A 27,464-nucleotide genomic window follows, 5' to 3' on the forward strand; every position below is an offset into this window, starting at 1 on the left:
ATTCATGAGGAAATAGGTTTACCATATATCTCTGACAAACTAAAATTAGCCCCCCTCCTTTTCTGGGTCAAAACATGGCTGAACCCCGAGCTGACGCTAAACCATGCCATCCTTAAGGACGTCATTGCAAGGGATAACGCCATGAGAATTCCCTGGCTAAAATATATTAAATCTACATTACTAATGCTGGGGAGACCGGAACTTTTTAATGACCCATCCAGCATCAGGAGGGAGGATGTCAGATTGATTAAGCAGATGTTTCTGGAGAGGGTTTGTATGGATAGAGAAGAATTGGAATTGAGGAAACCCATGGTGAGGGCACATATTGTTCTAACGACTTCGCCCACCATGGAACCCTATTTAAAAATTGTGACTAATCCTCTCCATAGACTCCTCTTAACTAAATTCAGGATGAACTTAATCCATTACTCTCTAGGAAATTTTCCGGTGTGGTCAAAACCTGATGATGGTCCGCCATGCGGATGTGATCAATTTTCAGTTCAAGACACCCTTCATTTTATATTTTTTTGTGACTTTTATAGTAGCGAAAGGAAAAAATATCTATTCCCTGTTTTGAAAGCGGCGGGCTTTTCTCAAATAAGGCCAGCCTTAACCTTTCTCCAAATGTTAGCAGATACCTACACCATGTTTAGCGTTGCTTGCTATTTAACTGCTGCATTTAGATCTAGGAAAAAAAGATTACCCCGGATAGACCTGTCTTAAACTCAAATTTGTTCTTAAAGAAAAATTCTTAATATTTGTAAATAGATTTGTACTTTTGAGAAACAACCTGTTGAACTGTAATCACTAAGCAGAAAACTTTTTGTAATGAGATCGAGTGATGTTTTAAAGAAATTGTATTTGTGTTTGCTTTATGTCTTTTATGATTTTAACAAAAATCGAATAAAGAGTATTTTGACTGACTGACAGTAGCAACTGGATCTGGAGTGAACCTTGGAGGTAGCCTCTGCTGGAGTGAGTTCTGCCCCAGAGGTTCTGGGAGTCTGAGAAGTGACTCAGAGTAGCTGCTCCAGAATCCCTGGAAAGTTGGGACTAAGAGGACTAAGTCAGAAGTTAAATACTTTGCCCGTGACAAACCAGGTTGGTATATCTGACCCGCGCTACATCACAGTCAGCCTGAAATTGTTTCGGTCTACCACAATCATAAATTATAATTGGCGCTTAGTGCTTTTTGGCGCGATGTCTACTTAAAACTTTAAATATTAATATCTCTGGCTTTCTTTATTGGTTCTTTGTCAATTTAGTGTTATTTTCTTTATTACATTTTACTTGGATTTTTATTGCTTGGTGTTTTGACTTTATTACTGTTTTGGTACTGCATAACTACTTTACACATTACCCTAAGTTAAGACTGTCTGCTCTGTGCCACAGCTATTAGTGTGTGAGCTGAGGGTAAATTAGTGACTTTGAGGGTTCATCCAGGCAAGAGTTGTAATTATTTCTTCAGGTGCGCAGCCGCCCACCTCTAATAATAATCTCATTTCTTTCAATAACAGATAAAGAAGTTAGCAGAGCAGAACACAATATTTCAATGCATTTAAAGCTGTGCACACAACGAACGCTCCAGTTTGAGTTTGTTTCCTCAACACTGCCTAGAGCTCTCACTTCACTTAACCTCTGCTCTGAGGGTTTGGTGTGCTTCTGTTCCTCCCTCGCTGCTCAGACAGCTTCTCAAAACAGATCATATTGTATTTTCCTTTTTCCTCTTTTCCAGTCTTTTTCTTTACGTTAAACACAAGCTAAGCAATCTAAATAGGCAGACAATGAAAAGTAAAAAAACTTGTTTTCTTTCTTATTATAATGGATCATGTTAGTTTCAGTCTGGTTTTCAGACTGGCCACACTAGAGACTGCCTTTACTGCCGAGTTGAGCTTCAGTCTTCATGCTCGTCATTAGTAATTATCCTCTATATCGGTAGCGTTGGATCTTTAAATTCCTTTCAATACTGTCTATAACATTTATATTGTATGTTCTTTGGGTGTTTCAGGTTTTGTTTCTTGTTTGAGTTTCCATTTATTTGGTCATTCTTTTTTTTGTTTCTTGGAAAGCATTTATGTCCTTCTCATCCCCACCTCCCCCAGGTAGGGCCTAATGCAAGATTCTGTGATTGACCCGTCAATTTTAAACTCTATACTATTCTACTCTTCTATTGAAGTTCATGTTAATTTCTATGCAAATGGCACTTAAGACTTCCTATAAAAGTTCACGGATTTTGCTCCATGGTCCTCTCTTTCACAGTTTTAATGCCATTAAAACACAGATGGCCTTGAATACTTAACATTTAAGTTCTTAAAAAACTGAAATCGTAATGTTCTATGCCTCTGAATCCATTTTATCTTTAACCTCAATCACTTATCCTTCCTTATTGTTTCAACATCTGCTCCCAAGCTAGGTATTAAGTTTGATTCTACTCCAATTTTTCAAAAACAAATGTCTGGTTTCTATACAGGTTGTTTTTAACTGTACAATATCAAGAAAATCATGGTTTCTGTTCCCAGTAACAAAACTTCTTCTTCAATCTCTAGTTGCATAGCCGTTGACTCTGCTGCTCTTTATATGTAGGCCCTCCTTGATAAGTGGTTTCCATTTCAATCCAATTCCTATTCTTGTGTGTGCCTACTTTTTGGTCTAACTCTTCTTATATCACTCCTTTCTTATCTCGGGAACACTAGTTGAAAAATCTGTATCACACTTTCAATATCACTATGCATTGTTTTTAAATTCACTAAAGGGCTTGCCCTCACCTGTTAACCTGGTTTAAATTACTGTCAACAGGATACATTTCTCTGCTGCCAGCCAACTTCCAGGTTAGTTGCTTTATTGGGTTCAAGGCTGTGGAATGATATCTGTCCTACTATCTGTTTACTCGCTTCATTGTTTTCCTTCAAATAAAATCTTAAACGGTAGATCCCTGAGCTGAACGTTCCACGTCAGTCAGCATAATTATGCATATTCTGTTGTGTGCTCATGCTCAAGGCACTTATGTGCACTATTTTTGCAGGTTTTTAAAGTTTCACATGTGTTTCAGTCCTTTGGAGTTTTATCAATCCAATTGCATGAAAGGCATAGGATGTATAGATGCAAAACTGCAGAAGAATTATATATGAATCAAATGAGTCCAGCAAAAGACAATACAATCATGAGACATAAATAACTAAACTTTGTCTTCATAAGCAACCATCAGAAATAAATCAGCTTTTGGATAGTGCAACTTTCATCATTAGAATGAGTTTCTTCCAGGCTGTGATAATTCTATATTGCCTGTGGCTTCAAAACAAGATAAATATAGCATCGGAATTCAAACTAGGTCAGACCTAACAATAATTCATAGGAATGTAAGTAAAACATTAATTAATAAAGTGTACAGCAAATTTGAGTCAACTACAAAGAAGCACTTCTAGTAATGTTACTTTGCACATATACAGAGACAACACGTTAATAACATCAAAAAACAAAGTGCTATTTTATGTCTTTATTTACATTCATTAAGAAAATGAAAAAGTTAGCACTTCATTTTAAATAACATTTATATTGGCTGCAGCATTATTCTTTTTTTTTAAGTTCTTTTTTTAGCTGCAGCATTATTCTTAATAGATTTTTAAAGAAAATAGATTTGGACTAGAAATCACAAATTCCCAAAAGAATCAGTCCAATATTCCACGTCTGATATTTGAAGTATCATCCTAATAAAGACCAAGAGTTCAGCATCTGGTGGCTTCAGTGATCACTCACAATTGTCCTGGCAATGAGTTCTTTCATGATCTCATTCGTACCGCCATAGATCGGTTGGACACGGGAATCTACAAAAGCTCTACAGTGGAAAGAAAAAAAACAGATAAATCGAATTAAGACGTGATCATATTTGAGAACTAACATCTCTATTAAATATATTATCCTCAAGCTGGAATGGTGACTCGTGTTACTGATGGACTCAGCCATTCACAATAGCAGGAAATCTTATACAAGAACCCATTTTAATAAACCACCAAATACAGGTCAGCCTTAGATTGATAACAGGGTGCACTCACTACTGGGACAAAAAAAGTTACAATTTCCCTTTCGCTAAAATGGTTATGAATGTGTTTGTAATGCAACTTTGTAAGTGCTGTGTTGCATTTATTTGGTGTTCCAAAGAGCCATAACAAAAGAGGGGTCAATTTAAAATACACAGAGTCCAGATTAAAAGGTGAATAACTCCTGTGCAAAACAATGTACAATAAAGGAATGTTGGAAAAGGAAAATGCTACTTACCCAGTATGCATCTATTCTTGCCATGTAGAGCTGGAGATTCACATGCTTTGCATAGCCTGCCATCTAGTGTTGGGCCTGGATGTTTGCACTATATATTTTTTTTAAGAAGAAGTCTTTTCCAGTCTCGAGGTAGTTGACTCCTCCTTTGGGTTGTTACAGTGCGCATGGGCATCAACACCATTGTTAGATTGTTTTCCCGCAGACGGTGACAATGGAGTTAGTAGGAGTAGTAGAAAGAGATGTCCTTGTATATATGTATCTAAGTAAGTTGTCACTGCTACAGGTATAGGTACCTGAGGAGGTGGATGGGCACATGTGGATCTACAGCTCTATATGCCAAGAACAGTAGCATTTTCCTTTCCATAGACTATACCGCAGTGATCTCCCAAAGTGGTGGCTAACCTGTAGCTGTTGCAGTTGTTTGAAATAGTGTACATAAAACTGCTTGGCCCACACTAGCTTGCTGTCTTGCTAACACATCTACCCAATAGTGTTTTGTGAATGTGTGTGGTGTAGACCATGTTGCAGCTTTGCAAATGTCATCTATGGGTATATTTCTTACAAATGCCATAGAAGCCCCTAATTTGCATGTGGAGTGCGCTCTAGGGGGAATTGTCAATGTTCATTTTGCTTTTGCATAGCATATTTGAATGCACTTGACTATCCACCGTGCAATACCTGATTTTGAAATGGGATTGCCTTTATGTGGTGGAGCAAAAGCCACAAATAGTTGTTTGATATTACGGAAAGGTTTTGTCCTTCCTATTTAGTGGAGTAATGCTCTTTTCACATCTAAGGTGTGTAGAGCACGTTCTGCCATAGAATCTGGTTGAGGGAAGAACACAGGCAACTCAACAGATTGGTTGATATAATAGGCAAAAATTACCTTTAGTCGAAAGTTAGAGTTGATCCGAAGAACCACTTTGTTTTGGTGAACTTGTAAAAATGGTTCTTCTAAGGTTAGTGCCTGAAGCTCACCCACTCTTCTCAGTGATGTGATAGCTAGGAGGAAAGCTACCTTCCCTGGACCCCGCGAACGCCACAACACCAGACTCCGCTAGGACGCCAGCACCCTCCACGCACTCAACGCCGGCCGAAACCACATCTGCTTCCAGGCCGCCCGAAACGGACCCACGGACCCTTCTCCTGCCGCATCTGCAGGCTCACCTGCGACAAAGCCACCAAACCTCCAAGGACTGGACCCAACCACCTCCGCTGCATACTTCTCAACACCCACTCTACACGCAAACACGCCGCCGAGCTCTGGGATCTGCTCGACACCTCCGCCCCAGACGTGGCCTTCCTAACCGAGACCTGGTGGAAGGACCCCTTGGCGCCCGACATCGCCATAGCCATCCCGGACGGCTACAAGATCACCCGCAGGGATCGCGCCAACGGAATCGGAGGAGGAATAGCCATCATCCACAAGTCCACCTTCAAGGTCGCCACCCACGCAGATGACACCCTCAACACCGCCGAACACCTGTACTTCCGGATCCACACCTACCCCAACACCACCCTCAGAGGAACACTCGTCTACATACCCCCCCAGACCCCAGGCTCAGTTCAGCGACTCCATCGCCGACCTCCACGGCCTACATCCTCCTCGGGGACCTGAACTTCCACCTCGAGAACAACGACGACGCCAACTCCGCCACACTGATCGACAACCTCGGCCTCAGACAACTCGTCACCGCACCCACCCACGCCGCCGGCCACACGCTGGACCCCATCTTCTCCACAAGCACCCAAGTAGCCTTCGACCACACCACCGAACTCCACTGGACCGACCACCGCTGCATCCATTTTGCCTTCAAGAAACCAACAATGCACCACCGCACCCAACAACTGTCTAGTCGCTGCTGGAGCAAAGTCACCAAAGACCAGCTGATCACCACCCTCGCCCAGAACCCACCCACCGACCCCACCAACCCAGACGCCGGAGCCCGCAACCTCAGACAGTGGATCGACGACTGCGCCAACACCCACGCCCCACTCAAGAAACCCTTCAACAGCGACGCCAGCAAGAGAGCCACCTGGTTCACCGACGAGCTCCAGACCTCCAAACGCGCATGCCGGAAACTGGAGAAGAAATGGCTCCACGAAAGCACAACGGACAACCACGCAGCTCACAAGGACGACACCAGCAGACATCACCACCTCATCAGATCAGCCAAGAGATCAGCCAAAAGATCCTCCTTCGAAGACCGGCTGGATAACAACGCACATGACAGCAAAGAGCTCTTCCGCATCGTAAAAGAATTCTCCAACCCCAGCGCCAATGCAAACGACATCCCGCCCTCACAAGAACTGTGTGACTCACTGGCCACCTTCTTCCACCGCAAGATGGCTGACATCCACGACAGCTTCAACACCACGACTGCCCCGACTACGCCAGACTCCACCTCCCCTGCGAACACCACCAGCGCCAACCGCCTGACCTCCTGGTCCAACATCAACGACGACAAGACACGCAAGGTCATGAACTCCATCCACTCAGGATCTCCGTCAGACCCGTGCCCACACCACATATTCAACAAAGCAGATGCAGCCATCGCACCCCAACTACGGAAGGTCATCAACATCTCCTTCGAAACAGCGACATTCCCGGAAAGCTGGAAGCACGCCGAAATCAACGCCCTCCTCAAGAAGCCCAAGGCGGAACCCAAGGACCTCAAGAACTTCCAGCTCATCTCCCTGCTCCCGTTCCCGGTGAAGGTCATAGAGAAAATCGTCATCTGACAATTGGCCCGCCACCTCGAAGACAACCACATCTTGGACTCGTCCCAGTCTGGATTCAGACAAAACCACAGCACCGAGGCAGCCTTCATCGCCGCTACAGACGACATCAGGCGCCAACTAGACAATGGCGAAACATCAGCCCTCATCCTCCTGGACCTGTCAGCCACATTCGACACGATCTGCCATCGCACTCTAAAGACACTTCTCCCAAGAAGCTGGAATCCAAGAGAAGGCCTTTGACAGGACCACGTTCTTCCTCTCCGGCAGAACCCAGAGCGTCCGCCTCCCACCCTTCCGATCCGAAGCCACCGACATCATCTGCGGGGTCCCCCAGGGCTCATCCCTCAGCCCGACGCTGTTCAACATCTACATGGCCCCCCTCGCAAACGTGGCCCGCCATCACGACCTCAACATCATCTCCTACGCTGATGACACCCAGTTCACCCTCTCCCTCACCAAGGACCCACACACCGACAAAACAAACTTCCACGAGGGAATGAAGGCCGTCACCGACTGGATGAGGAGCAGCCGTCTGAAACTGAACTCGGATAAGACGGAGGTCCTCATCCTCGGACCGACCCCCTCAGCCTTTGACAACTCCTGGTGGCCGACCACACTGGGAACAGCACTGACACCCACCGACCATGCACGCAACCTAGGATTCATCCTCGACTCTTCCCTCTCCATGTCTAAGCAGGTCAACGCCGTCTCCTCCTCCTGCTACAACAGTCTCCGCACGCTCTGCAGGATCTACAAGTGAATCCCGACCGAAACAAGAAGAACGGTGACACAGGCCCTCGTCAGCAGCAGACTGGACTACGGCAACGCACTCTACGCAGGAATCCCAGCCAAACACCTACGACGACTACAACGCATCCAAAACGCCTCCGCCCGACTGATCGCCAATGTCCCCCGCCGCAGCCACAACATGCCCCACCTGAGAGACCTTCACTGGCTTCCCGTCGACAAGAGGATCACCTTCAAGCTCCTCACCCACGCACACAAAGCACTCCACAATGCCGGACCAGCCTACCCGAACAGCAGACTCAGCTTCTACACCCCCACCCGCCAGCTCCGCTCCGCCAGCCTCGCCCTCGCCGCTGTCCCCCACATCCAACGAACTACCTCCGGTGGCAGATCCTTCTCCTACCTCGCCGCCAAGACCTGGAACACCCTCCCTACCCACCTACGGCAGACCCAAGACCTACTCGCCTTCAGAAGACTCCTCAAGACCTGGCTCTTCGCGCAGTAGCGGCACCCCCCTCCCCTCAGCGCCTTGAGACCCTCACGGGTAAGTAGTGCGCTTTACAAGTACTCTGATTGAAACTCTAAGACTTCAGGTGCCAGATGGCAAGGTTGAGATGACTGGGATCAGGATGTCTTATCTCTCCATGGCTCTGCATGAGGAGATTGGATGCAAGATGTATTTTGTGGTGAGGAACTACCGAGAGCTCCAATAGGGTGGTGATCTAGGGTTGACTGGCCCTTGTGGGAGCAACTAGGAATAGTGTGAGGGACGCCTGTCGGAGTTTATGAACCACTGATGCAATGAGTGGGAGAGGCGGAAAAGCGTAGGCAAATATCCCTGACTAATTCATCCATAGTGCATTGCCTCTGCACAATGGGTGTGGATACTTGGATGCGAAGCCCCACATCTGAAAGAATGGGAGGAGAACTCGAGGGTGGAGTTCCCACTCATGGGTCTGCTGCCTTTGACGACTGAGCAAATCTGCAATTTGATTGTTTACAACTGGAAGGTGTTTCCGCAGTACGCTGGTGTTCACTGCTGGTGTTCAAGCTACTCCCTCCACAACATCGGACCCACAGACCTCAACGAGAGTCTCCTTCCACGTGCCCAAAAGGAACCTTCGCACCGCTGACCTTGCACTAGCAGCGACCCCACGCATTTGCAGAATTAGAGCAGGCGGAAAACACTTCTCCTACGTCGCAGCCTGGAACGAGCTCCCACTCAACATCAGACCCTCCCCTACTCTACACACCTTCAGGAAGATCCACAAGACCTGGCTCTTCGACTGAACCGAAGCTGCGCCCCCCCCTCACCCCCACACCCCCAGTGCCTTGAGACCCTCACCAGTGAGTAGCGCGATTAATAAAACGCTGATTGATTGCTGTGTCTGCTGCGTCTAACGCGCACCTGATGGAGGTTTTGGCGATTAATTTACCCTCCTGAATAAGGTCATTAGCCTTTTATTTCTGTTCATCAGGCAGGAACAGCATTCGTTTTTTTAGCTCATCGTCATAGCGAGCTAACAAAGCTTGCGCATTAGCAATGCGTCAATGATTGGCCACTTGCAACACTACCTTTTTGCCCGGGGCATCAGATAATCCTTATCAGGAGGAGGGGCCTCACCTGTAGTCTGTGAGTTAGCTCTCTTGCGAGTGTTGGGTACTACAAGTGAGTCTAAAAGCGGCTGACCTTTGATATAAGTGGGGTCAGTAGGTGCTGGCTTATACTTTTTCTCCACCCTGGGTGTAATACTTCTTGCCATCACAGGATCTTTAACCGCATCGGTGCGGGGCATTTTCCCGCTGTGCGCTAAAGATTGCAGAATCCCGCGGTTCGAGCATACAAGAGGTGTACTTCATGACGAGCTGAGCTCGTCATGAGCGTCGAAGGGGTTAAAGATCACATCTGTATGGTTAAGCATCCCTTTGAGCATTGGTAGTGTATCAGTAGCTCTCTGAGAGGAACTTAGGGTTTCGAATAAGAAATCCTCTTCTAGAGCCTCTTTATGTAGCTCCACCCCATGATAATGAGCAGCCCTGTTAAGTAACTCAATGTATCCTATTTGTTGTTGGATGGTGAGAGTTTGGAAGGATATAGATCCGGATCATTATCAGTGTTCAGTCAGTGTCATAGTCTTCCCATGGGTCAGTATACTTTGGCCTATTCTCATCCCCTTCATCCTGTGGGTCAGGTGGTGGTGGTGAATTTGTGGGTGTGATGAGCATATTTGGATTAGTGGGCGAAGGAGGTGGAATGTAAGGTGGAGAAGGGTTAGCACCCACATTTTTTCTCTTTATGCATGGGCTCAAATGGTGGGCCCATTAACTGTATGAGGACTATGTAAAGATTCCACACTGGTGCATGTGGAAGTCTTGGAGGTATAACTCTTTTTAGTCCCTCCATAAAAGCTTTGATAAGGAGTACGCTAAAGAGAGATAAGTGTTGCCTATTTTGTAAATACTCAGCTATTCCAGCGAGATGTAGCCGGATAGAAGTATAAGCTAATTCTGGCCGTTGCAAGTGTAACAAATAACAAATGATATTTTGTATGGAAGCATCAGGAGGATTGATATTATTATAATCGATAACAAACCGCTTCCATTTAGCTGCAGAACAAGCTCTTGTAGTAGGTCTTCTGGCCTCTCTAATAATGTTCATACAGTCTGGTAGAAGATTAAGATAATCAAATCAGGAGCCAGATCACCAGGTTGAGATCTTTGGGATTTGGGTGTCTGATTTCTCCATGGCTATGTGTGAGGAGACTGGATGTGAGATGCAGTTTTTGTGGCAGGATTACTGATAGCTCCAACTGGGTGGTGAACCAAGGTTGACAGTCCCATGTGGGAGCTACTAGAATCAGTGTGAGGGATGTTTGCCTGAGTTCCCGAACCACTAAAGGAATGAGTGGGAGAGGCGGAAATGCGTAGGCAAATATCCATGACCAGTTCATCCATAGTGCATTACCTTGGGAGAGAGGGTGTGGCTACCTGGAGGTGGAGAAGGTTGGGCATTTTGTGTTTTGATATGTGGTGAAAAGATCTATTTGAGGAAACTCCCAACTTTGAAAGTATGGGTGGAGAACTTGAGGGTGAAGTTCCCACTCGTGAATTTGTTGCCCCTGTCTGCTGAGAAGGTCGCAATCCTGTAATAAATAAATAAATAAATGAATACAATTGTTTTCTTTTGGGAGGTGGTCTGCTATGAGATAGATTTTGTGGTGGATGGCCCACTTCCAAATGTGTTGAGCCAGGTGTGACAGTTGGGAGAGTCTGTCCCCCCTGTCTTTGTATATAATACATAGCTGTCATGTTGTCGGTGCGAACTAGGACAGCTTTGCCTTCAAGGTGAACTTGAAAGGCTGTGAGCGCTAGAAACACTGCTAGCAGCTCCAGATGATGTATGTGCAGTGCGCATACCTTTTGACTCCACAAGCCTTGAACTGTGTGATTTTGGAGATGAGCCACCCAACCACTGAGCGACCCGTCTGCTGTTAGCATTGTCTGTGGAACCGGGTCTATGAAAGGCCTTCCTTTTGATAAATTGTGTGTGTTCCACCACTGCAGAGAACGATGAGTACGGCTGTTTACCAACACTAGATCGGTTAGGAGAACCTGTGACAGGTTCCACTGACTTGCTAAGCATTCCTGAAGGGGACGCATGTGAAGCCAATCAAGATACAAGAGGCCATCATTCCGAGCAGCTGCATAAACAATTGAGCTAGTAGGGGGTGAGGGCTGAAACTGAAGAATTAGCACCTGAATATTGCGAATTCTTGCTGCATTGGGGAAGGCTTGAGCTCTTTGGGAATCTAAAGTGGGTCCTAGATAGTATTGAGTGTTGGAGGGTTGAATATGCGATTTCAACACATTGATTGTGAACCCCAGTTGGTGCAGTAACTGGAGTGTTATGTGAGTGTGGTGGAAACATTATGAGTACATACTGGCTTTAATAAGCCAGTCATCTAGGTACGGGCAGACATAAATGTGTTGTCTTCGTAGGTGAGCAGCAAATACTGCTAGGCATTTGGTAAAGACTCTGGGAGCAATGGTGACTCCGAATGGGAGTACCTTGAACTGGTAATGCTGCCCCGCTACTACAAACCTGAGACATCTGCAACGAGCGGAATGTTTTGGAATGTGGAAATACGTGTCCTTTAAGTCTAGAGTAGCCGTAAAGTCACCCTGTTGTAACAGTGGGAGCACTTGTTGAAGCGTCACCATGTGAAAGTGTCCTGATGGTATGTAAAGTTTAATTCTCTGAGGTTCAAAATAGGTCTGATAGAACCGTACTTTTTGGGTATGAGAAAGTACAGAAGTATACACCCGACTCCTGATATTGTAGAGGTACAGGCTCTAAGGCTCCCTTCAAAAGGAGAGATTGAACCTCTTGTTTGAGAAGGGGTAAATGTTCTGGTGACATTTTGTGTGAGGGTGGAGGAATGTTTGGAAGATTGTTGGTAAGCTCCAGGCAATACCCAGAACGGATAATTCCTATTACCCATTTGTCTGTAGTTACTGATTGCCAGACGGGTAGGGATTGTGAAAGATGCCCCAGACAGGTGTTAAATGATCGGGGGGGGAGTGTAGGCAAGTCACTGCTTGGTATTGGAGGGGGCGGTGCATGTGCTGGAACCTCTATCTCTACCTTTGCCATTGTTGCCTCTGTAACCCCCTCTGAAGAAATCTTTAGAAGCAGAAGGCTGATTGTTGCTTTTGTATTGTGTCTGAGGAGGTATTGTTGGACCCAACGTGATAGAAAAAGCACTGAAATTAACCACGGCCAGAAGGGAACTGTTGAGCTCCCATAGATTTTGCCACATCTGTGTCCTTTTTCATCTTTTCTAAGGACGTATCTACAACAGGACCAAAGATGGTGTTGTTTGTCAAAAGGCTTGTTAAGAATAGGAACTTGAGATCGTGGCCAAGCGCGGACTGAAGATGGCCACGTAGTATGTGAGCTCCGCCGTCCGATTGCTCCCTCGTCTATCCTGAACGACCATCTGACATACCTGAATGCAGCCCCTAATGTGAGCGCCAGCGGAACCCATCCTGCCTGCTCCGGTGTCCAAATCGCGCCGACCAAAGGAAATCTCACCATCGGAAAGTGGAGGCCTACACGCGGACCACTGTAGCTGAGTCTCCCCGAAAATAGCTCCTCCCAGCCCATCCTCGCATAGCGGTTGCGCCGCAGTTTCGGGGTCCGCCAGGACTGCCACCTAACATGAGCACCTGAAGGGATTTCAAGGACCTGTGGTCGCGGAGGTGCTCTTGGACGCACGTCAGAGCAACGGTGAGGGCAAGATGTGTTATAGCCGCAGCAAGACAGGGCGCGCCGGCCGCGGGGCAGAAAATGGCGGCGGCGCGGCCCTAACGACTGAGGCTCTCCCCTCCGCCTCCTTCATTGCGGATCCTGCACACCATTGAGAGCTGCGGCCTGCGACTGGGCCTGGGCCTCCAGTAGCCCAGGCCAATCATCACCCTGGGGTGGTGTTGCGGGTTGGAACGCCTCCGCAATCACTGATTGACTGGACTGTACAGGAGGGGTCTGTTAACTCCATATAGCAGGGGCACCTGAGATCTCGCGTTGCTGAATTGGGGAAAGACATGGCCCACATAGCTACCGAGAAACAGGCGCGCAGGCCGCTGGGAAGTTAATAACGGTGGCCCGTCATTGACAGCGGAGACCCTCCTTTTGCCTGCCTCGGTATTGCAGAAGCTAATGGCCCTTTGGGAGCTGCGGCCCACAGTGGAGCCTGCGGCAGGGAATCACAGAAATTAATCCTCCCGGATGACGGCTGCACACATCCTGCACATCCAAAGCAGGGACACCGCGAGTCTTCAAAATCGTTGCGATCCTCACGCAGCGGGACTACCTCAGGGGGAGGGGACAGGGGGGGGGGGGGGAGTCATCAGGGCCAACGTTGGTGGTGGTTATTCCACTCTCGCGGAGGGGACAGGTGAAATCAACGGACACTCCAAATTGAGGCAAGGCACAGTGTGCAGGCTGCGGGATAATTCATGAAGTTGGTGCACCTTCACCGTTTAGAACACTCTTTTCTGCTGGCCTCATTGTTGGTTGCCTTGGGCCCCCTCCTTACCCCGGACTTCTGGTGGCCCCCCCAGTGCCTTCTCCTCTTGTCGGTGAAATCGGGAACGGCTTGGACTGCAGCCGGTTTAATTGACAGGAAATACCTACCCGGCTGGACTGGTGGGCTCCATTTGGGTTGGGTTCATCCTATTTTCACTAACTGTAGTGACCCTGGAGTGACATCACCGCCGAAACCAGCTTTCAGGAGTCCTCTTGCCCTGTAGTGAAGGTGAAAGAGTGCGGGGCTCACTGTGACATGCCCTAGACCCAAACTGGAGCTGCGGGTGGTGGTTTAGCAGATCACCCTTGGTACCTTGATCCCGCCTGAGTCACACCCTCACTGACACAATGGAGCGTGTTAAGGGATCCGGGACCAGGGGACCCAAGCCAACAAGCTGGACCACTACACAGTTTCCAAGTAGCCGCAGCGGGCCGTCTGTCTGAGGAGACTGCGAGAGGGAGCCCTGAGGAGGAGGAGGAGGAGCAGGAGCTTTCCCTTAAGGATGTCATGGAAGCTATCACAGGCGTAAAAACCTCCCTGGAACATAAAATGGACTCCATGGCCATTGACAATATCTCATCAGGGCCAATATGGGAATGCTTAATAAAAAGGTTAAACAGGTAGAGCTTACGACCACTAGCCTTGTGGGGGACGTCACACAGCTGCAAAGGGAGGTCCGAGAAACACAGTACTCCCGTAACTTCATTGACCTCAAGCTGGATGACTATGAAGGCCGACTCCGTTGTAACAATCTCCGCATCCTAGGAGTTCTGGAGAGATCGGAGGGGCAAACTCCAGACCTATTTGTTGAGGACCTTATTCTAAAGCACCTGCAACCTAAGGGCCTCAGTAATTTTTCATGATAGAGAGAGCTCACAGGGTCCCGGGCGGCCGACCCAAGCCAGGCGCTCCCCTGCGGCCCATGTAGGCTCGGGTCCTGAACTTCCGAGACACGGACGTGATCCTTCAAAACTCCAGAGCCAGTGCCCCTCTCCGATATGAAAATGCAGCCATCTCCTTTTTCCCAGACTTCTCACAAAGAGTGCAGAAGCTAAGGAGGTCATTCCTATCCGTTAAACACGACCTGAGGGGAAGGGGCTTGAAATATTGGATGTTGTTCCCGGCGCGCCTCCGGGTTGAAGCGGAGGGAAGAACATGGTTTTTTGATCGTCCGGAAGCATTTGCGGGATTAATTGAATATCGAGGGACTCCAAGCTCAGCAGAATGTGGAGCCGGGGAAAGTGCGGGCAGCAAGCCATCCTGAAGCAGAGGCCTGGACGATGGCCGCCTCTTTGCTAGTAAAGGAAACTTTGATGCGGAGTGGGCTAAGGAGGGTGAGATATCTGTGCTGTAATTAAGGGGACTGCTAGTTTATCTACGGCTTTACCTTACTAGTTCTAAAAGGATGGGATAATGATTCTAATTAGGGCAATGACACGGAGCCCACTGCTTTTCCCCCCCTGTTTTTTCTCTTCCTTAGAATTTTTCTAGGGCGACATGCATTCTGCAAGTTTATGATGGGCGGTTTTGAACCCAGAGAGCAGGGCAGCAGGGTGGGGGGTTGTTGGGTTGGGGTATTTTGTTCGTTTTTTTGGTGGTTTATTGGTTACATCAGCACAATAAGTGGGTCTGGAAGAGTAAATGTGGAGGATTGTCAACATTACTATATGCATACAAAAGATAATGGGGGATAAGGAGGTGAAGGTTTTGAGTTGGAATGTTAACGGGTTAGGTGATAATATCAAACGGAGTGTGGTTCTCCAGTATATCAAGAGACATGCCCCGGATGTGGTCCTGCTTCAGGAGACACATCTGGTCGGAAACCTATGCAAAGCAATGCACAGAGGGGGGGTACAAGATGATTGCACATTCAGGGTTTACATAGGGTTCCAGAGGGGTGGGTATCCTGACTCGGAACACGTTCCCACAGGCTGTGGCCTACACTTGGGTGGATGATAGAGGCAGATACACTGGCGTCACTGGTAAATGGGGATGGTCGTCAAATAACATTCATGTCCATCTATGTTCCTCCAGGCCTACAGGGTACAACATTCGCTGATTTGGGAGCAGTCCTGCTCACCGTCCCAGAGGGGCTTTTAATTCTGTTAGGTGTCTTTAACGCAGTCGTATCCGGCACATTGGACAGACACCTGCGACGGGACGGGTGACCCGTTGGTTACCAGATTTCATAGAAGCGATGAGACTAGTGGATGGCTGGAGGCTCTACCACCCAGATCAAATACAACATACATTTCACCCCAGGCCTCACCACAGTCTCTCCAGTTTAGACTACTGCCTCGTTCCAGCAGCACAAGCCTCCTACTTAGCAGAAACTAGACACCTAGCTAGAGGTATCTCAGACCACTCTCCACTGTGGATTCACCTCCTTGTGAGCCGGGGCACCGCGGGAAGGTTAGCTCCAATCAATCCTTGGTATCTCCGTAATCCTAAGATTCGTAAGGATCTCATTAAAACTTTGGACAAATATTTTACCAATAATGTGGGGTTGGTGTCTTCCTCTCAGGCGGGTGGGAGGCGTTTAAGACAGTCATTAGGGGTCAGATTCTATCATTGATAACTGGCTCTAAGAAGGATAAGCAGAAGGAAGTCGTTGAGCTTGTGGCTTGAATTTTTACAGGCTGGAAGGTGACTTGGAACTGGGGATAACGCCTGATAAACTTCACTTGTTAAGCCTGAAGCAGCACGACTATAGGAAACTGGTTTCAGACAGGGCCAAAGCCCTTAGCAGGGAACAACAGGGTAGGCTCTATGACCTGGGAGATAAGGCCGGGAAACCTATTGCATGGCTGGACGAGCCACCTTGTTCCGGAGCTCAGAATAGGGGGGGGGGGGGGCAATTACAGAACCGCAGGAAATAGTGGACAGATTCGCAGATCACTTTCAGGCAGTCTATTCGTCGGTCTCCCCCCATTTGGAGGCTGTATCCCATAAACTACTCCACGACATCAAGCTCCCCTGTCTCACCCCTGAGAACCGTGACTATATGGATAGCCCTCTTGCAACGGACGAGATTGCCCAAGCAAATCATTCGATAAACTCCGGGAAGGCACTGGGCCCAAAAGGGCTTCCCATCAAGCTTTATTAACTTAGGCCAGACAAACTTGCACCCTACTTAAAAGCAATGTTTGAAGAATCCAGAGAAATAGGAATGCTGCAGTTGGAGCAAAGGATAGCTACTATTTTCACGATTCACAAGGAGGGAAAGGCTAGAACAGACTGCGCCTCATATAGGCCCATCTCTCTTCTAAATGCTGAGCCCAAGATCTTAGCCAAGCTCCTGGCGAACCGTTTGGTAAAAGTGATCAGCAACCTGGTACATCTCGATCAATCCGGCTTTATGCCACATAGGAACACAGCCTTAAACTTGCGTAGAGTACATGGGGTGATAGATAGAGTCCACACCCTTCGGGAGCCAGCCATAATTGTATCATTGGACGCGACAATGTCCTTTGATACAATCGAATGACCCTATTTGTGGGCGATTCTTGCCAAGTTCAGATTTGGTTCCGAATATATCCGGTGGATGCGCCTTCTGTATTCAGCGCCGCTTGCGCAAGTGGTTGTAAACAATAGGGTGTCAGCCTCATTCTCACTCAGTCGGGGTACCTGCCAGGGCTGCCCCCCCTTCTTTGTTCCTCGGCATTGGAACCCCTTGCGGCTTGGATATGATGGAAACCAATGATAAGAGGGTTGCAGTGGTCCCCCGGATGGGAGGACCGTGTATCGCTGTCCGTAGACGATATACTGCTCTATATGGCTTCCCCTCATAAGTCCCTTCTAGTGGTTCTGGATATACTAACAGCTTTTGGGAGATTTTCGGGACTCTCGATCAAATGGGGGAAATCCTTACGGTTTGTCCTGAGGGGGGACCCCCCCTGTGCCTCCCCGGAACTGTCCAATACAAATTAAGACTGATGAGTTTAAATATTTGGGAATGTTTATCTCACTAGACTCCTCGGTTAGGTATGCCCAGAATCGTTTTCCTTCTTCAGAAGCTCAAAAGTGATATTGCCAACTGGAAGAAGCTCCCTATCTCATTCCTGGGTAGAGCCGCCCTCTTTAAAATGATGGCCTTGCCGCAATTTCTCTAAGCCCTATAAAACACCTTAGCTGTCGTCCCAGCAGGTTACTTCCGGGAGATTGAGGGCCTCCAAAGGGACCTACTATGGGACGGCAAACCTCGAATCGCACAAAATAAGCTAGCGCTAAATTGTTACGATGGGGGCATCAGTCTCCCAGACATCAGGAAGTACTACTGGGCCTCCCAGCTGGCGGCAATCAACCATGGTACGTTTGGTCGTATAGACGATCCGGGCAATGCCATGGACAAGTGGCTCCTCCCAGGGGAGGAACTATAGTAGGGCTCTGTACTCCCGACCGAAGAGATTTGCATTAACAGGCCCTACGAAGCACGCCGTTTGAATTTTGGAGGACGCCACTGGTTCTTTGTGATGTAGACATAAGCTAACATTAGCCATCCCACTCTGGGACTCCGAGAAACAGGGTAATCACAGGAAAACAAAGGGATTTGAGAGGTGGGACCTTATTGGAATTTCCACCATCAGGGATGTGTGAGGGAAGGGGGGGTTAAGTACTTTTAGGAACTTGAGAGGGAGTATGAGCTGGCAGACGCGGAGTATTTTCGTTATGTGCAGGTTCGACACTCACTTCAGTCCTCCCTACCCAAGGGAACGGATCCCTCAGAGGCCTCTCCACTGGAGGACAAAGTTTTAGATGGTCACCTCCCCGAAAAGACAATCTCACTAACATATTAAAACCCTAATCAACCACATGGCAGATCCTCTCCAGGCATTGAGGGATAGGTGGGTGCAAGATCGGATAGAGCTTTACGACGAAGATTGGCAGGCAGCAGTGTCATCCCCCAGAGTAGTAGCAATTCCAACAAGCTTGAGACTGGTTCAGCTTAAGATCCTGCACAGGATTTATATTACAGGGCCCCGATTGGTGAGCATGGAATGCAAACGGCAATGTGGTCTCACTGGCACATTCATGCACGTCATCTGGGAGTGTGCACATATCAATACTTATTGGCTCAAAGTGCATGACATAATTAGCAAAGTACTATGTATCTCCCTCCGTCCAGAGGCAAGGAGGTGCCTCCTAAATATATGGGAACCCACAAACTTGAACACCTCCCAGACGCAGTGGGCCACTCTAGGGTTTATGCTGGCCAAAAGGAATATCGCTCAACTGTGGGGGGCTGTGCAACCATCTATCTTAACCGCATGCGTGCGGGCGGAATTCCGCTCGTACGCTGAGATTTTTCAAAGCGCACTTTACGTGACGAGCTGGGCTCGTCATCAGCGTAGCAGGAGGCTACCTCATGACGAGCCCAGCTCGTCATCAGCGTCGAAGGGGTTAAAAGCATTGGAAAGTAATCTAGATTGGTGTATGTTTAGGGAAAAACGTGTATCTTGCAAGGGGATGCCCCAGGAAATGGTCACTTGTCTGGGGCCCTTGAATAGCTACAGAGGAGAGATCTGCACACCACCTCGGAATATTGCTCAGGATGACCCCTCCTCCCCATAATGTTCCTCTCTTCTGTATTATGTTAACATCCTTCTACCCTTCTGTATTGAAGTGTACAATTTGTGCGACCCTCTGTATTGTATTTCTAGCTGATGTGTTTGTCAATAAAAAGAACTATAATTTTTTTTTTTTTAAAGAATAGAAGCTTGAACTTCTGACTTGAACCCAGAAATTCTTAACCATGTACGCCTTCATAGTAACGAGCCCCTAATGGAATGGTTAGAGATGAGCTTTCCCTCTTGCACCAGGTCTTGAGCTTTGGACTTGTGCTTATCAGGCAGGAATTAGAGCAATTGCTCCATTTCGTCCCAAGGCGCCCTATCGTACCTGGCTAAAAGGGCTTGGCTGTTAGAAATGTGCTTGAAATTTGAAGCTTGGCATGCTACTCTTTTTTCAGATGCGTCTATCAACTTAGATTCTTTGTCCGGAAGTGGAGCATCTCCTGACGTTTGAGAATTAGCCAGTTTCCGGCATTAGAAACTACAAACTAATCTAACTGGCCCTTGATGTAAATTGGGTCTAATGGCGCAGATTTATACTGTTTGTCTATCCTGGGTGTGAGAGTACGTACCCACACAGGATCCTTAAATATGTAATCCACATGTCTTAGCATACCCTTGAGCATGGGGTGTGTGTGAGTGGATCTTTTGTTGTAATTTGGCAGCGATTGGGTTAGCATTAGCAGAAGCCATCCTGTATTTAGAGGTTATCTTATCCGTTTTGGTTAGCATTAGCAGAAGCCATCCTGTATTTAAAGGTTATCCATTTTGTATTTCTGGCAGCCATCTTGTTTGCCATGTGCTACCACATGCGTGCCATGTGCTCTGTTCTACCTTGCTGTTGTCTGCTCTTGGAATCTGCCTAGAGACAGGTTATATTTAGTTTCTTCTGCTTCGCACATGCTCAGTTGAGCTTGCAGCTGTCCATGCAGCTGCTGTTAGTCTGTAACTGTCAGGATATGTTCACCAGAATTAGCAACTGTTAGCTCCTCCCACTTGTTGACTGTGCATTTTCTGTATGACCTTATATGTACCTAAAACCTTCTTCTTGTACTTGTAACGCCTTCTTTTGAGCCCCTGTGTGGGTATAAAAGGACCAAGCTCCTTCAATTCAGTGTGCTACTTCATACATTACCGAAGGGTGCTGTGTGAATGTAGTTCCACCTCATGAGGTTTAATAAATCTTGTATTTTCTATTTCAGTTTCTTTGCTAAATTCTATTCTTTGGTCTGAGGACTCTGTGCAGAGAAGGGTGAACCCCTAGCACTGGTAGGCCTTGCTGAGGCCCACTACTACACTTTGGGAACTGCTAAGTGTTTAAAAAAGGAAATCCTCCCCTAGAGATTATTTGTGCAATTGAACCCTGTGATAATCAGCTGCTCTGCTTACTAGTTCTATATAGCCTACGTTTTCATCTGGTGGAGAAGGTTTAGTAGGGTAAAGCTCAGGATCGTTACCTGTGGGAGAGTCTGTATTGTAATCCTTCCAGTGGTCTGCGGGTGCAGGACCATTGTCCCCATCCCAGTCATTCTGATCATCAGGTGTGTATGGTGGTGGTGAATTAGTATGGGTAATTAACAAGTGTTGTGTTTCTGGGGAAGGAGGTGATGGAAGAGAAGGGTTAGTACCCACATGTTTCTTCTTTAAAGGAATGTGGTAGGCTTCCTCAGAGCAAGTTTTGCGTTTGAGTGACAATTTAGTCGCAACATGTCCAGTCTTTGCATGGATGTACAGTTCCTTTTGTTTCCGGTCTGGTTTTGGAGGCGGGACATCGAAACGGGGCTCCTTTGATGGTACTGGAGCATCTTTATGTTTCGGCCCTGAGGTTTTTGGTGCCGGTGTCTTAGGTGCCAAGGATTTAGGTTCAGAAGACTATTTCGGTGTCTAAGGAGGTGGGCCTGAGACAGGTTTTGGCTTTGAACACGAAGGTGGGACCGGAGCCTTTTTTTTTGGCTGAGTTGGACTTTGGAGCGAGGGACGATCGGTACTCACGATACGCTGGCCTTGCGGGATATCTTCGTCCACATTGGAGACGGATTCTGAGACGGATATAGGATCCTCCTGTTCTTACTCTGCCCCTAGTGCATCCCCAGCCTATTGTTCGGAAACTTCTCCAAAGAGGTCCAGAACAGAACCGGTGTTCTGGCTCTGCATGTCGCAACATCGACCTCGACGGTCGCCGAGTGTTTTTGTTCGTTGTGCTCTGGAGATAAGCACAGTTGCACATTTCGTGCGAGTCGGTGCGTGGGAACTTCACGTGGCACCAAGGTCAGAATTTGAATGGAGTCTGTTCCACCGACTGAGAGGTGGACCGACGCATGTAGGCCCAATGGCCTTCCCAGAGTTTCCCAACTGAAATTGGGAAACTTTTTTTGTACAAATACGATACTTGGAGAAGGGAAATACGTGATTGAAAACAATACCATTAAGGGTAAGTGGATTGCACACTGAGGTGAACCTGAGAAACGATGTCGAACCGGAGCGCAACAATTCACGTCTGAACCGGATGGCGGAAAAAAACAATCTAATAATGGAGTTGATGCCCAAGCGCACTATCGCCGAAAGGAGGAGTCACCTACTTTATGACTAGAAAGACTTCTTCAAAGAAAAACAACTTGCAAACATCAGGACTGAACACTAGATAGCAGGAGTATGCAAAGCATGTGATCTACAGCTCACATGCCTCAAATATATATATATATATGTAAATATATATATATATATATATATTCACTGAAAAAACCATAGGTTATAGACCATATATAGTTAGGAATTAGCATTTACAAAACCTTGAAAATTCACTGAAAAAACCATAGGTTATAGACCATATATAGTTAGGAATTAGCATTTAAAAAACCTTATTTTACTCACACAAAACCATTGAAATTCCATATATAGTTAGTTGTACTAACTATATATCGCGCACCCGCAATCCACTGCTGATCATGTCACATATTACATCATTCATGACATGGTCAGTGACATCACTGATGACATCACTGATGACATCTCAAATGACATCACTGATGACAACATCCAGTGACTGTATTTTTCTGTAAAGTTAAAATATGTCTTGAGTGGATGTATAAGTGTCTGGATGAAGGATTTAGTAGGTGCATGACTGACTGTATGAGTGAGTGATTAAATGTGTCTCACTGAGTGCATGGGTTAGTGACTAAACTGTCTTAATTTGTGCATCATTATGTCTGTTGTTCTGAAAACTGCTGCATGTGTTGTTCAGTAGCTATATGAGTAACTATATGGGTTATTGGATTGGTTGCCCAAGTATTTGTATGGGAGACTGAGTGTGTGTGTGGGTGGCTGGGAGGTGTATGACTCTGTGCATAGATGTGTGAGCAGTTGATTCACTAGATGTATGGGTTCAAAAGTGCATGTGGAAACAGCTGTATGGGCGGTTGACTGTGTGCATCAGTGTATTGGTGAGTGAATGGATATCTCAGTGCTACATGTCAAAGTAAGTACATATGTAAAACACAGTACATGTGAGACTTGACATATATAAATAACTGTGCATAAGAGCCAGTGAATGTGTGAGTGGCTGTATGCATCATTGTGAACTTGTATCCAGGATTGTATAAGAGAGTAAATATGTTTTAGTATATGTTTGAATAAGTAAGGTGTGTATAACTGTATAGTTGGGAAAATGGAGGTGTGATTGATTGTTTGCATGACTGACTAGGTGTGTGTGTAACTTCATGGATGAATGACAATCTGTGAGTCTGTGTTTACACTGAGTGTATCTAAGGTTATATTAGAGTCTGAAGAGGTTCATCGTATTATCACATGAATGATGTAATCAGTGATGTGATCAGTAATGTCAAATGAGATGTCATCAGTGATGTCATCAGTGATGTCATTTGAGATGTCATCAGTGATGTCATTTGAGATGTCATCAGTGATGTCATTTGAGATGTCATCAGTGATGTCATCAGTGATGTCACTGACCATGTCATGAATGATGTAATATGTGACATGATCAGCAGTGGATTGCGGGTGCGCGATATATAGTTAGTACAACTAACTATATATGGAATTTCAATGGTTTTGTGTGAGTAAAATAAGGTTTTTTAAATGCTAATTCCTAACTATATATGGTCTATAACCTATGGTTTTTTCAGTGAATTTTCAAGGTTTTGTAAATGCTAATTCCTAACTATATATGGTCTATAGCCTATGGTTTTTTCAGTGAATTTCAATGGTTTTTTAATAGCAAATATCATAAGCTGTCGAATGTCAAGTACGTGGTAAGTAAAAACATTTTCGTGTTTATGCACACTGATCTGCTTTGAATGCTGCCCCCCCCCTCATTTCTATTAGGAGTACTCTCTCTTTGCAGATAGTGAAGGGTAGTTAACGCAGGCCTTTGCCCCCGTTGTAATCCGTCGTGCCTGCTTCTCTCTCCATTTCATTGATTGTTCTCTTTGGTTCATTCTCTATTTACAAACAAGCACAGAGTCGCAATACTCTGTTTAGTCTTTGCAGATAGCGAAAAATCGTGTAAAAAAATAAAAGGAATCGAGCAAAATCAGTAGGCCACTAATGGGATCTCTTTTTGACCTGGCTAAAATAGAAACATTAGGAACAACCTGTTGAAAATAGCAATGTGTATGTACATAAGCGGCGTTCATTTGTGTTCACAGTACCCCTTGTTGATTGTTTGAATCGAGCATTGAATTGTTCGAAGTTGGTTCTCTTAAGGATCTTCTCTGCCTGCAAACGAGGAAGAATAGGAATATTCTCTCTCCCTTTGCAGATAGTGAAAGGTAGGTAACGCAAACCTTTAACACGTCGTGCCTATTTCGTTCCTCATTGATTGATTGTTTGCCCGAACATTGACTGTTTGGGAATTGGTTCTTTTTGGAGGTATTCCCTGTTTGCAAATAAACGTAGGAAAATCTTTGCAAGTAGTGAAAGGGTAGGTAATGCGGACCTTTGTCCCCCGTTGTAATCTGTCATGCCTATCTACTCCCCACTGATTGATGCACCTGTTTCACCCGGACCATTTACTAGAGATAGGTCATCTGGCCCGACCAGAGAGCACCCCTAGTGAAAAGGACATATGCAATAATAACGAAGTGATCACTGTATCCTGTTAACAGAAACTTTAGCATGAAACAACCTGGAAAGAAAGGAATAGGAAAACGAAAATCAGTAGGCCACTGATGAACTTTTTATTAAATAACAAACAAAGAAACGATAACAATACGTAATGATAAAACCTATTATTGTCCTAGAAACAAGAAACGTTAGAAGTAAGCCCGTAATAAGAAACCTGAAAACAGTAAGAGAAACCAAGTGTGACATTGCAACGGCCACAAGGCAACGAGGCTTCATCGCCCCTCACTGCCCCAAAAGGTGTCTGTCCCACCGCCTGCCACGCCCAAATAACGGCAAACTGGGAAAGATACAAGTCAGCAGACATCCGCCCCATTCTGGAAACTTTATCGGGATTGTACTTGATTGAGTGTGATGTCACAAACAATTGTGCGGATCTAGATTGTGTTAAGGAATACAATAGGTTAAGAAGAGAGTATGCGCCACATTTGCCTCAATATCCTTTGTTTGAGAAACAGGTTTCCGGCTACGCCCAGCCGGAAGCAACACATATAAGGCGGGTCCTGCTGCCAACCGTCGGCCAGGAGATCATCACGTAGGGTGTAGCCGGAGGAGAGGCCGAGGCCAGCGGGACCCGGCCAGGGGGATTGCTACGACCACCCTGGAGAGTTGCAGGGGGGGAATGTCCGTGTCCTCGACCCTCCCCTCTCTCTCCCAGTCCGGCCACCATCAACCAGAGGCCGAGGCCCACAGGATCCGGCCGCGGTGGCGGTAACCCTGGAGAATTGCAGGTTAGACCCTCTCTCTCCCAGTCTGGGCCAGCATCCATGGAGGGCCTGGGAGTGGAGAGGCCACTGCACGAAAGGCCCAGGAGAGGCACCACACGCCAAGGCCTGCCCCACCGGATGAGCCAAGGAACCCGTTCATGGGGCCAGAGCAAAGGGCGTCCGGCCGCCATCCACCGGAGGTCCGGCCCAAAGACGGACGGGACATTTCTTCTTTCTTTTATAATGGCTGCGACAACACTGGGGGGGGATGTCTTGCACATGCCTCCGACCCCCCCCCCCTCCTCCTCATCGCCTGGTCCGGCCATAACAAATGTCAAGCGAGACGCCGTGGGGTGCACTGGGTGGGAGAGACGGTGCGAACAGGCCTCTCCCGCCTCCCCAGGTGGAGGCTTCCCAGCTGCACCCTCAGCGCTCCAGGCGCCCGGAAAAGGGTTCTTCCACTGTGGCGATGCTGCAACGTCTCGCCCGGCAGGGTGGAGCCCGTCCGCTCATTTGACCCCGCGATCGCCAGTAGCTACCGAACTCTCAAAATGGCGGTCGACCTGGCAAGAGCGGGCCCAGCATGAAGAAATGGCCCGGTCACTGGTTGACTCCACCACCGTAGTCCTCCACGACCTTGAAGATTCTAGAGGAGCCGCGGGAGTCCCCGACCCCCGCAGACACCCCCGATGGGGAATGACTGCCATGATCGCCCGTGGAGTGACGAAACTGTAGCCGCGGGACGTCGGCGCTCCCATGCTGGCGCCAGCCTCAGTTTGAATGACTAGAAACCTGCAGACCTCAGTTCCGGTGAAAGCACAGTGTGACCCGGTAGGAAAAATTGTTGCACCCCCTCCCCTTTTTGACTGATGGTTCAAACCACCGATCCTTTCCTTTGCCCTTTTAACGGAACTTTGGACTGCCTCCCCCCCCCCCCCCCCCCCCCCCCCGCGGCGCCCCACGCCGTTATTTGCTGGGCGGCAACTTACTAGACATCACCTTCGTGCCATCCAGATTTCAGCGCGTTCTGCTGCCTTGGAACTATTCGCACAACAGACCGCTACTGACAACCCACCCCCCGGGACGCCCCACGCCGGATACCCAAATCAGTGCGGCACCCAGGCAACATCTCCTGAATTTTCATAATTTGAAAGAACTAGTAACATGTCCCATCAGGAATTTCCTCTTCAATCATCTCATCAGGAATCTCCTCATGAAAAGTCTGCAATGATGATTCTTGTAACTCTATGGTCTCCAAACATTCGATAAATTCGCCATCAAGAGATTGATCAAAAAAATCATTCAAGTCATCTCCTCCTTGTGAGAATATTTCATTATTGGTGCTGTCAATTTCATTAAATGTAGTGGATAATTCAAAAGAAATTGCCACGGTCTCTTCATTGTTTAAATGTTTTTTGTTTTGTTGTATATATTTATAAGTTATTAAAGTTTTATATTCCTACTACTTTGTTGGAGTGCTATATATTTTTAATGTGACACATAATTGTAAAAACTTTGATGTACAAAGAGTCATCCCTGGAATCTTCCGCTTCAGGCTCGGTCCCCTCCCCAATCACAATACAGGATGGTTTTCAGATAGTAGGAACGCGTGTGGTTTGACAGATCTCATCGGGTGTGGGCCTTGATCTACTATAACTCCTTTGAAGAGGGGTGATTCTTTACAGCTGGGGCCATAAACTACATCTGCAGGGCTAGCTGATAGCCTGGACAATCGGACACAGAGGAAGAGGAGTGTCAGAGGGTGCGGTAGTGAATAGGGCGAAAGGGAGGTGTCGGGCGGGCACAGAGTGTGATTCTCAGGGAAGAGCAGCGCAGATGGGGGGAGGTTTATTGCCGATGCATAAGACAGAGAGCGGGGGTGACCAGTGCCTGGGGAAGATGCTTGCGAGGGTGGGGAGCCATGCTACGGATCAACAGCGTGCAGAGAGTGGGTCTGGTCAAGGCATCTAAAATGGCTGCCGTGCACGACAAAAGTGTGGCATTTCAAAAAAGGCAAGATGGCGCAGACAATGTTTTTCAACACTTCCTCATTTCCTTCGAATCGAACGTTAACAGACGTTGGTGCATATTACCAAAGTTAAGCGATATTTATCGCTAACGATGCTTAGCAACAAATTTTTTACCGCTAAGCATCGTCAGAAATTATCGCAGATAAACCTTGCTATTATCAAGGTTTATCG

General features: G+C 47.1%; 1 protein-coding gene across 1 annotated transcript in view; it reads right to left on the bottom strand.

Moving 5' to 3' along the window:
- Positions 1-3,478: 3,478 nt before the first annotated feature.
- ACADL (acyl-CoA dehydrogenase long chain) overlaps positions 3,479-27,464 on the bottom strand; it is a 563,007-nt gene continuing 539,021 nt past the window's right edge. The window contains exon 11 of the mRNA XM_078680576.1: positions 3,479-3,832. Within this exon, the coding sequence (XP_078536702.1) occupies positions 3,739-3,832 (94 nt within the window). The 3' untranslated portion in view covers positions 3,479-3,738. The remainder of the gene's footprint in view (positions 3,833-27,464) is intronic.

The sequence above is a fragment of the Lissotriton helveticus genome, chromosome 3_1 (genome assembly GCF_964261635.1).
Source record: "Lissotriton helveticus chromosome 3_1, aLisHel1.1, whole genome shotgun sequence".
Taxonomy (NCBI): Eukaryota; Metazoa; Chordata; class Amphibia; order Caudata; family Salamandridae; genus Lissotriton; species Lissotriton helveticus.